The 11047-nt window shown below is 38.6% G+C and overlaps 2 protein-coding genes across 2 annotated transcripts; one reads left to right on the top strand and one right to left on the bottom strand.

The window, feature by feature from the left end:
• Window positions 1-1174: 1174 nt before the first annotated feature.
• Window positions 1175-3510, bottom strand: LOC121792645 (uncharacterized protein At1g03900-like). Its single transcript, XM_042190666.1, has 3 exons — window positions 2886-3510; window positions 2109-2369; window positions 1175-1414 (listed from the first exon to the last, which is right to left on the bottom strand). The coding sequence occupies exons 1-3, from the start codon at window positions 3387-3389 to the stop codon at window positions 1346-1348; spliced, it is 834 nt and encodes a 277-aa protein (XP_042046600.1). The 5' UTR covers window positions 3390-3510; the 3' UTR covers window positions 1175-1345.
• A 69-nt stretch (window positions 3511-3579) lies between these two features.
• LOC121792644 (dolichyl-diphosphooligosaccharide--protein glycosyltransferase subunit 2-like) lies at window positions 3580-10775 on the top strand. Its single transcript, XM_042190665.1, has 20 exons — window positions 3580-3673; window positions 3777-3922; window positions 4591-4783; window positions 4865-4954; window positions 5219-5281; window positions 5396-5465; window positions 5659-5723; window positions 5967-6021; window positions 6795-6922; window positions 7032-7147; window positions 7310-7379; window positions 7560-7661; window positions 7794-7883; window positions 8004-8152; window positions 8659-8770; window positions 8850-8933; window positions 9147-9227; window positions 9347-9571; window positions 9693-9815; window positions 10293-10775. Exons 2-20 carry the CDS (start codon window positions 3780-3782, stop codon window positions 10407-10409), a joined length of 2076 nt encoding a protein of 691 aa, XP_042046599.1. The 5' UTR covers window positions 3580-3673; window positions 3777-3779; the 3' UTR covers window positions 10410-10775.
• Window positions 10776-11047: the final 272 nt, after the last annotated feature.

Here is an 11047-nt window from a genome sequence, read left to right as displayed (position 1 = left end):
AACTGTTGTTTCAGAGTTAGTCCCGGAATACCTTTTAATTGATCAAACACCTCGGACCTTTTGGTACTCAGATCGAACTCGTACCCAATCCTAGCAGAAATCTCTTTCAATCGCTCGTTTGTGTGTATTTGTCCCATGAGAGTAAGGACTCCGTCCATCTTATCCTCTATTTTCCTTTTCTTGAGAACTTTCTTCGACATCTTCACCCTAGCACCAGACCCAGAACCGGACGCAGCCCCTGCCACAGCCCCTGCTCCAGCCCCAACCACACCGCCCTTTGTAACATATTGGCTCTTCATCTGGGAAGACCTCGTCTGGGAATAGCTCTTCAAATGTCATTGGGTGGGATGTATCAGCTTCGTCGATCGAGGCATCTTTATTACCGTAGATTCGTCCAACTGCATCCCCTATGTCTACTCTCCGTGCTACATCAGTATGGTCCTTTCCGAATACCTCTTTCCAATCTTCAATTTGAGGCCAAGACTTTTCCTCATATACTTTGCATTGCTGTCTTTCTAGCCAAATTCAAACACAACAACAAATGTAGAATTAGTAAATGCAATGACATAAATAAGTGGGTTTCCAATAATTTGTAGAAAATAAGTTCATTAATTTGGGCCACTCATAATGCCAGATTACAAATTCAAATTAGGTAGTCAATCGAAAAACAGCTGGGCCTATAAAAAGATTAGGTGTTCTATTTTTGACCCATTTTATTCATCACTTTTATTTTTTTTGTTGTATTTTTTTATTTTTTCTTTAATTTAAAATTTATATGTTTAACTTGCAGTTACTGTCAAGGATTTAATACACCAAATTAAGATATTAAATAAAAATGAGTATTAAGGTATAATAATAGGTATCTGTAGATACTCAACAAGATTTTTTCAGTAAGGAGGTTCATGTGTAAGCCTTATATATATAGCATAAATCTCTAAGCCAATATTCAAAGCCCCAATGTTGGAGCTAGTATCACGGTCGCTAATAAAAAATGTCGTGACCAAGACGCAGCAACTTGAAAGGCCGAATTTAATTTCATCATCTAACCATTGAACAACTGACATAACCATCCAAATTTCAATTTTTGAATGTTTGAGGATTAAGTTTTGATGTTTTCTTGCAATACTTTTCAGAAAAAACCCCACAATTTTGATCTTACAGTTGACAGACAATGTAGAGTGTAAAGATCCAATGTTAAAATTAGAATAACCAAAGGGTACATGAAAAATACACATTTATATTTGAAGATGGTCGTATAATAACTCAACAAATATTTAGGATCTCTCTCCCCACATTTTTCCATATTTTCTCATTTTGTTACAAAAAGCTCCAACCTTTAAGATCTTCAAAATGCTGCCCAGCCGGCTGCAGAGGTTTGAGGAGTCCCTGATCCGCCACTCGACGGAAGGCTCTTCTGCAAATTCAAACAATTCACATGTGAAATCAAATGCAGTGCACCTCACAATCTTGACAATAAATCAAGGAAAATGGAGAACGATAAACTTCATGCTTCCATGCACAGCAGAATTGTTTCATTTCACAACGGTGAGAGCTCGACCAATCCAAGGTTCGATCAACATAGTGGCGAGCCTATGTGATACTTTCAAAACAACCAAAGAGAATCTACGGGCAAGGAATCACTCGCTGAGAGGATATTTAAAAGAACAGAAATGTATCATTTGCCACTCTAAGTCGTAGACCTCTCTAACAGAAACTCATCTGTTACCATCTAAATCCTAAATCATGCTGCTGAATTACGATAAGCACAAAATCAACTAGCTATAGATTCCCAATGCTGAGCTTTCTTTTACTGATTACGAATTCTACCTTCAGTTTTCAGAGGATTCTCAAGCATTTATCTTAGTCTACTAAGGAAATGATATCAGTATAGCTTGCTATATAACCTATCAAGAATGTGTAGTAGTATAAAAGAAATACTAATAGAAAATGTAGAAATAATGCTATAAGTTGTCTTGGAAACGAAATCAAGCCAGCAAACAAGTGAAGGATGGGAATTGATTACTTGAACCATGAAATCACATATAGAGAGAAAAAAAAAACTATGAAGCTCATACTAGCTTAGACCAGTTGCAAAAGACAGTGCATACCTCAAGTTGAGAAAGATCGGAAAGAGCATCACTAGAGCGCCTTGAATTATCTTGGGATACATTCAGAGCACTACCATGACCGCCACCCAACCTAGCAGCAACGGGATCATTTGGTGGAGGAGGCAGAGGAGACCTAATTTTGACTGCTCCAGCAGGCGGGGGAGCAAGACCTAGAGCTTTAGGTTTTGCAACTGCAGTCGAAAGCATGCCTGCTCCGCTTGCAGGCTTATTTTTCACATTTATACGAATCGTCTCTCCTTCCTATCCCAGTAAGATGTGAATAAGACGAATTACTTAAGAATTGCAGAACAAGAAGAAAAGACAGTGTTTACTATAAAAATAGTACATCAATTGAAGACATAAGCAAATACTAGTAGTTTTTTCACTAGAAACCAAATATAGGACTGCAATTTGAAGTCCAAACGTCCAAAAACAAATCGAAGCAAAAATAAATTCTTTGATTTGTTAATAGCCAAAAGAAGCATAGCAAAAAGTCAAGTAACTCCAGAAACAAGTTAAAGAACTCATTAAGTTCCTAAATATCAGGGGAAACCAATCCAAAAACTATCAAAAAGTTCGATTCTTTGTGCGAAAGCAATATGCATTAATCAATAATCATCACGAGGAATGACCTTAAATGGCAACAATCAATAATTTGAGAAATTACACAGCGGATTTCCCAGATCAATCCAAACCACATTGTTAAGATTAAACCCCAAAACCTAAAGAATCAACTTCAAAATAAAAAATTTGGAAGCAGAAAGCTAAGGAAACAACCTTAAGCCTATGATTGACAGCAGGATGGATATCAATTTGCCCCTCATCCCCAACCTCATCGCCGCCGGCGCTGGTCCCGGCCTCCTTGTCTCCATCCCTCTTGACGTACTTCTCGTGATCCGACAGCGCCACATTGAAATCAAACGCCTCATTCCTCTCACTGAACCCGAGCCCTATGAAGGCGTGCTTCCCGCGCCCATCCTCGATCCTTAGCACGAAGTAGCGCGAGGAGTCGAGGACGGGCTCGACGGCGGCGTCGCGCTGGCCGGGATTGACGAAGCAGGCGGCGAAGAGGTCGCCGGAATTGGGGTCCTCGAGGCGGATCTCGCAGCGGGCGTGACAGGAGACGACGCGGAGGCGGCCGGACCAGATCTTGTCGGACTGGAGCCACTCGCCGCACTTGTAGCCGCCGCTGGTGGGGCGGGGAGGGATCTTGTAGACGGCGACTTCGCGGACAACGAGGAGGGTGTGCTCGAAGGTCTCCTGGTCGTCGTCGTACAACATCGTTTCGGAGGTCGCTCAGAATTTGGGTTGGATCGTCGGTTTCAGATGCAGGATTGATTCGTGTTTCGTTGAAGATGAAGGTGGGTTTAAAGCCAAGCCACTGGAATTTTCAACTGTAATTAATTGAATAAGGTCTAGGCTTTTTCGGGCCGGCCGGGCCGGGCTAAGAAGAGGGGGTAGATATGGAATTTCAGCATGCGTCACCGTTGGTAGACTAAAGTCTAGACCTCACCAAACCAAAGCTCTGTTTCGTACAGTCACTGAAGCGAAGACTCTCAACCGCGGTGAGCAATCTCCTCCGCATTTCATCCTCAGCCTCTCAATTTTTACGATTCTCCATTGTTCTGGTTCACTGATCGTGGCCTCGTCGGCCGATATTTTCATCAGGAAATGGCGCGATATTTAGGATTACTGCTATTAGCGGTTTTGGTGCTCGCCGCGAGCTGTGAATCGGCCGTCTTCAGCCCGGTTTCGGAATCTCATCGATCTGCGGCATTGGAGCTCTTTTCTCCTGCTGATGGATCTTATGGAAGGTCGGTCCTAAACCCTCTCTAAACCCACGCCCTTAGCGATGTCTTTGACTCGCATATTCTAGGTTCTGAGATTTTTTTGTCTGGTTGAATTTTCTCTTGTGATTTCATGCTCATTGATGAATTGGAAGATCTGTTATTATAATAGAAGATTAGTTTAGCAATCAGTCTTGTCTAGTAAGTTTGAGCTTCCAATTTTGAGTTTTTAGCAGAATTAGCAGAATTCGTGATTTGCCTTGATCGCCTTTCTTAAGACACAGTTTCCTTCTCGATTGGGTCTCTATTCACAATTTGCAAGTTTGTTTATTGTTTGCGGTGGGGGGCTCTTCTGACTCTAATATGCAAGCTGCATATCCATTTCAATTGCCCACTGTCCTCCATAGTATCTTTCAGTCTTCCTTTCTTTCTTGTGTGTTCTTTCCCATCTTTTTTTAAAAATAATATAGGAAAAAAAGTTGGTTATTAGTAATATTTGTGTTTGAATTGGGATTTGCATAAACTTTGACTCACTGTTTCGCTCCAAATGACTGCTTTTGTGCAATATTCTATTGCTTGTCTCCTCTGTACATTCCTGATGCTGATCATTACTCTACCTTGCTTGCTAACACTATACCACTTAACATATGCGGTTTAACATTGTTGGCCATCTCACTCTGTTGCACTATTTCCAGTTTGGAGGAGACATATGAGGCTTTAAAGACGTTTAAGGTTCTTGGGATTGAAAAGAAGCATGATATAACAACTTCATCTTGTGCTTCTGTGGCGCACACCTTAAAGTCTACTTCTTTAGCCTCAAAGGATTATTTCCAAGCATTAAGAGTTAACAGCATACTGAAGTGTGACCTCAATAGTGAGGCTTTTCGGGTATTAAAGATTTTTCTTCCTTCAGCTACAATTGTTTGATGTGAAGATTATTGTTCTCACCCATATGTTCTTGGTCCACAGGGAACTGAGTCTAAACTTAAGGGCTCTCTAAATGGTGCCAATTCGCTTATTGATTTTTACTATTCCATTGGAGGATTAATGCTTTTGAAGGTAAAAGAGTTCATCTTTCTGTTAAGATTTCTTTCATTCGATTCATACTTGGCTACAAAAGTATACCCATGTTGATAATAAAACTATAGATGATTTAATATAAACTCCTTATACCGCTCATTTGCTGCCATGTGTAAATTTTTGTAAGATTTCCGCTGTTCCACACTTCCACTAGCTTCTGGACAAGCAATTAGCTTTTCATTTCTTATTCTCCTTTTCTGTTGCATTGAATTCTTTTCACATGTTCTATTCATTTGGTATCAGGAACAGATGCCTGAAGTGGATGTTCATCTCGGAGATGCTGATAGAATTTTTCGCTCAATAAAGGTAGAATCGGGACATGATATATTGATCTGCAAGCGTCCTAAGAGATAGCACTTGACATGCTCCCCATTTACTTGAAATTCCTTAAAAGCCTAAATTTATGTCCTTTCCTATCAGGCTCTTGGTCAGAGTGATGGAAGGTGGCGTCTTAATTCCAACAATCCAGAGTCTAGTAACAATGCTGCTGGTATTTAACTCGTCCTCTTGATATAAAGTACATATGCTAGCTAAACGCCAACCCTTTTGATTCAATCGATAGATGATGTTTATGTACTGGAGTATGTTTCTGTTGCCATTGTTGCTTAGCTACTATGATGTACTACTCTTACTCTCTTAGTACTCTATCAGAATTGTTTATCTACGTAGTTTTTATTCCACAGGGATAGCACTTGAAGCCCTGGCTGGCGTTATTTCTTTAGCAACTCCTCAGATTGACAATTCCCTGGTTAGTGTTGATATTTTGAGTTTCTTACTAACCAATTCTATGAAGGTAGACCATTACTATAAAAGGCTGTAAAATAACGTGTCATAGCGTTTGAGTACCTTGACAGTAAATTAGAGTTCGACGATTACATATACAAAATGTATTAAGAATATGTTTGTGGAATTTAGGCCACACTAGCTCTACGAAAATAGTTATTCAATTTCCATGCCCAATAATCTTATCTAAGTCTCCTTTCAATGCCAGATTACAACTCTGAAAAATGACGTCCTGAAGCTCTTTGACGGTATTGAAAGATACGGTAGGGGCCTTTCCTTTTTCCTACTCATTTTAATAGTATTTGTTTTTCTTTTATCCATGCTCAATAGCTTATACCAAGCACAATCGTTATTGGTACAAGGTCACTATAATGTTAGTCTATTTTAATGAATTAGGATTTAGGGCATTCTTCTATTGTTTCAAGATGTTGCTCAAATATGTGACAAGGATTGAGGATACAGTGTAAACAAATTATAGTAGATGCTTGTTAATTGGCTAACAAATTCTTACCTTTCTCTGATTAAATAAAGTTTATTCTGTTTCTCACCTGATTATGTCACATGCGCATACCACTTATGGTTTATATATAGGAAAATGTGCTATAGAAATAGTGCCCCATTTACCCACCCTAAAAGAGGCTGAACATGATAAATTAGTGGATGTAACTGAAAGTGTTAACCGTTGTGAAGAAGGTCTCTTAACATGTTATCCACTACATGATTATATATGCTTGCCTTGAAGCCTCTGTCTTCCATCTTATGGGAAAGGTCTTTTCCTTCCCTCACCAACTTCTCTTGAAATTATACTGTCCTAAAAAAGGCTGATCATGTAGATGCCCTGATGCTTGCTGCTGGGGTGATGGAAACTGAACTTGTATTCTGATGCTGCCACAGGGCCCTACTAAGGCGACTTTTCTCTTTATGTTAAACCTTCTATTATCTATGCTGAAACCAGTGATACTAGCAAATAGTTTTAAGTCAAACATTACAGTTTGCTATTCTTTACTAATTTTTCTGTTTGACGTACTTCTCTCAGATGACGGGGCTTATTACTTTGATGAGAAACATGTTGGTGCACTGGGACATCAGAGTCCTCTTTCAGCCTCTGCATCAGTAGTCCGTGGAATCACAGCTGTTGCAGCAGCCACATCTGAAAATTTGAATGTGTGTTTGATTATCTCTACTTTCCACACACTTGGAATTCCTTGTGTAACTTGGTTTTCTTTTAAAATTGTATCCTCTTTTAGACATAAACTTAGATTTCAACTTGCAGCTTCCTGGAGATAAAATTTTGGGCTTGGCAAAATTCTTCCTTGGCGTTGGAATTCCGGGAAGTGCCCAAGATTTGTTTCACCAAATTGATGCTTTGAGTTGCTTGGAAAACATTAGGCAAGTGGTTTGGAAATTAACCCTCTTTATTCCATCGTTCATACAACAAAGCACATCCTGAATTGAAAATTTATAACTCAGATATTTATTTTCTACTTTCTCTTGTTTGACTTTGTACTTACCTCCTAGTATCTCTAATATATCTTCTCATTTTTTCTCCAGGGGATCCACTCCTCTGATTTTATCTCTGCCAGCTACTGTCATTTCAGTCACCAAGAAAGATCAACTTAAGGTCTACAATCCTATAGTTTTTTATTCTAATTTTAACTTTTTTATTGCATAGCAGTCAGTTGCCTTCTTTCAGTTTTCTTTTACTATGCAATTGTGGAACTGGAAATCAGGAACTTTTCCTAGAGTTCTTTCTCAAATTTGCAGATTTGGGGGCATGTACTTATTCTCAATGTTTTCTTAGGTTCGGGTCAGCACTGTACTGGGTTCTCCAGCTCCTACTCTGTCAGTCAGGCTCATGCAGATTTTTGTCTCTGGTTCAAAAGATGCTTCTGTCACTGACCAGGTACTTCTATTTAGCAGTGGAATTTATATGAAGCTGGAAATTTCTTAATAATTAACTTACAAAAGAGTCACTTTCATAGTTTCATGTTTCAGACACCTTTAACTAAGGGCTTTTTTACTTTCCATGATACAGAAGCTTAAATTCGATGCAGTCAGTGGAATACATGTCTTGGAAACTATGCCAAAAAATATTGATGTCGGTAGCTATGTTTTTTCTTTTGAGGTATAACATTTCTTCTGTTCATCTCCTATATTGCATCATCTCTCACTCTTTCAATTAGCGAACACAATCTTCCTCTTCTCTCCATGTTTTACTTTTTCAAGCTGCATTTGTTATTTGTAGATTATATTTGACAACCCAGAACATAAGAAAACCTATGTGACTGGTGGACGAACTAGAGTGCTTGTTCATATAACTGGAGTTATCAAGATTGACAATGCAGATATTGTAATACTTGACGGTGACCATGGAAGTATAGAGACTCAGAAAAAGTAAACCCTTAAATTCTCTTGTTATGACTGTGATCTTTTCATAGCCTTGTGTTCGTTGATTTGTTTACTAATAATTACTATGCTGGGATATATTTATTTCCATGCTTTTGACCCTTTTTACGTTTATGCTCGGAACTCTTTCTGCACCAATCATGCACTTTGTGGACTCTCATATGTTGGCTCCATTTTTATGTCTCAAGTTATGCAAAGATTACTTAAATTGTGAACTCACGACCTCTGTTTGATACTTTTTTCTTTTGTTTCATTGTTCCCCATCAGCATTTTTAGCGTGATTAGGATGTAGCTGACTTGGGTTTGTTTATCTTATTGTATCACTGGTCATCTTCTTACTGCTTTGCTCTGCTCCCCATTTAGTAACACTATAAGGTCCTTAAAGTTGCACATGGTTTTAAAACATCAACTGTAGTATTTCTTGGGAATCTTATGGTGCCTATAATGGAAGGACATAAATATAAGCTGCTCTTATACTCTGTCGTGTAATTCAGGCTAAAACTACCAGGCGGCAATGATGTTGCTTTATCAGCTAATCATCTCCAGAAGTTGAGGCTATCCTTTGACCTGACCACTCCGTCTGGAAATGCTTTTAAGCCCCACCAGGTTGCCATTCTGGTCTTTATAAATCGGACAGTATTATTTATTTCTTATTGGAGTTTGTCTGAGTCCGTGTTCTGTTCAGGCATTCCTCAAGTTGCGTCATGAAAGTGGAGTTGATCACATCTTCTTGGTGGGAAATTCAGGGAAGAAGCTTGAGATAATACTAGTTAAGTGCTTTATTACCACTTGAACGCAAATAAACTGAGTTAACTTTTTGCTATTTACTCAATACGATAGGTCACAATTTTTATGTTTTAGAATTATAACTGCTCCCACTTTATGTGTTTCCATTTTGAGATTACTGTAAGTTTACGCAATAGGTCATTGATGTACCTGTATCATTTTGCGTTATTGTGTCTTACCCTCATTTATCTTGTAGGATTTCCTGGGGCTAGTTGAAAAGTTTTTCTACCTATCTGGTAGATACGATATCCAACTTACAGTTGGAGACTCTGACATGGTAAATTTCTCCAACTGAAAAAGCATTTCATTTGATATTTTGTGTTTAGCTCCCAATTAACTTTTATAGGATCGACTGCTTAAACACTATCATAAATACCTTGGTTTGATCTATTTCAGGAGAATTCTTTCTTGCAACTACTGGGCTCTGTAGAATTAGATCTCCCTGATGCACCTGAAAAGGCCGCTCGTCCTCCCCCACAACCTGTTGACCCATACTCCAGATATGGGCCTAAGCCGGAGATTGCTCACATATTCAGAGCTCCAGAAAAACGTCCCGCTAAGGAGCTTTCTCTTGTTTTCCTGGTCCTTGTACTCATACCATTTTTCGGTTTCTTGGCTGGGGTACTCGTTGCTTAACTTTTTTCCCTTGCACACGTGAATATATAATATTTTTTCCAATGTCCCCATCTTCTTTTCATATAGCCACTGCTAAAACTATCTACTTTTTCTTGTGGTCATGCAGCTCGTTCAGCTTCGTGCCAACCTCAAGAATTTCCCCAAAGCAACTGCCCCTTCAACTTTTGCCATTCTCTTCCACCTGGGAATTGCAGCAGTTCTGGCACTGTATGCATTGTTTTGGTTAAAGGTCTGTCTCTTAATATTCCTCTGATTGTAGTTTAGCATTTTCTGTTTGCATACCATTGAGCTGATGTATTATATTAAAAATGAATTTCATTTGAAATGATTCTTCTTGTGCTGATGGGTTTGCATTTGTAAAATGCATTCAATGGGGTCTTCTTTTGTACGGAGCTCAAGATCTTGTTGTATTTCTGGTCTTGTGATTTGTGCAGGATCAATCTCAGCTCTGTCTTACTCATTTTCCATGCACTTGCATATTGCTGCTGACGTTTTTATGTCCAATATTCTGATCACTGAACATGCAATATCACTGACCTTTTTATGTGGAACTTTATGCATGAAGAAAAATTTATGAATCTTGAAAATTCCATATTCTACTTTGTAGTTACCTGCTCATAAATCATGTTCTGGTTCCATTTTCTGCCATTCAATTGCGAACGTGAAAAAGAGTAACTCATAATATTGCTGTTATATCCTCTTGCAGTTGGACCTATTTACCACACTGAAGGCACTCGGCTTATTGGGAATGTTCTTGATGTTTGTTGGGCACAAGACACTGTCTCATCTTGCATCCACTTCGTCCAAGTTAAAATCTACGTGAAAGGGCCAATTCTTATTCCAGGAAGCTGATTGCTCAGTTTGCGTTGCGATCTGGTTCTATCGTGTTCGAGTCTGATTACTATATCACGCACCTGTATTCCCTGATACAATTTTGATATTTGCATGGGATTAGCTAGTTGCATTACCTGTTGAGAGAGCCTTAGGCATAAATGAAGGAAGATGTAGCTGGAGGGAGTTGGTTTTTCTTGACTGGTAATTGAGTGGTTAATATGACTATTATATAGCAGATGATTGCTTACTAATGTATTGGAAGCAGATTTTTTAGATATTACATGAATTGAAGCATGTCAGAGATTAGAATCACCATTAGTTGTAGTATTAATTAATGTGGACTTCTTTGCCCCAACTCTGAAGGTTGTTGCACTCAGCTCAAAGTTTGCCATTTTTTGCATTGGTTTCATTTTTGCATTGGTTTTAACAAATGCAGAAGACTTCTTCTTGTCACAAGAGAAAAGTTTAAGTGAAAGCATAACCGAATGAACAAATTTCGTTGATTTTGAGAATGTCAAAATAAAATTTAATTATAGTTTGTAGTATGCTGTGGAAAAAATACTAATTTATAGCTTAATTTTGATTTTTTATAAGTACTACTACTAATATATTTTATTGTCTGAAGTT

This window comes from Salvia splendens, chromosome 2 (genome assembly GCF_004379255.2).
Source record: "Salvia splendens isolate huo1 chromosome 2, SspV2, whole genome shotgun sequence".
NCBI lineage: Eukaryota > Viridiplantae > Streptophyta > Magnoliopsida > Lamiales > Lamiaceae > Salvia > Salvia splendens.
Note: the sequence above shows the minus strand (reverse complement) of the source record. Positions and strands in the feature narration are given on the sequence as shown.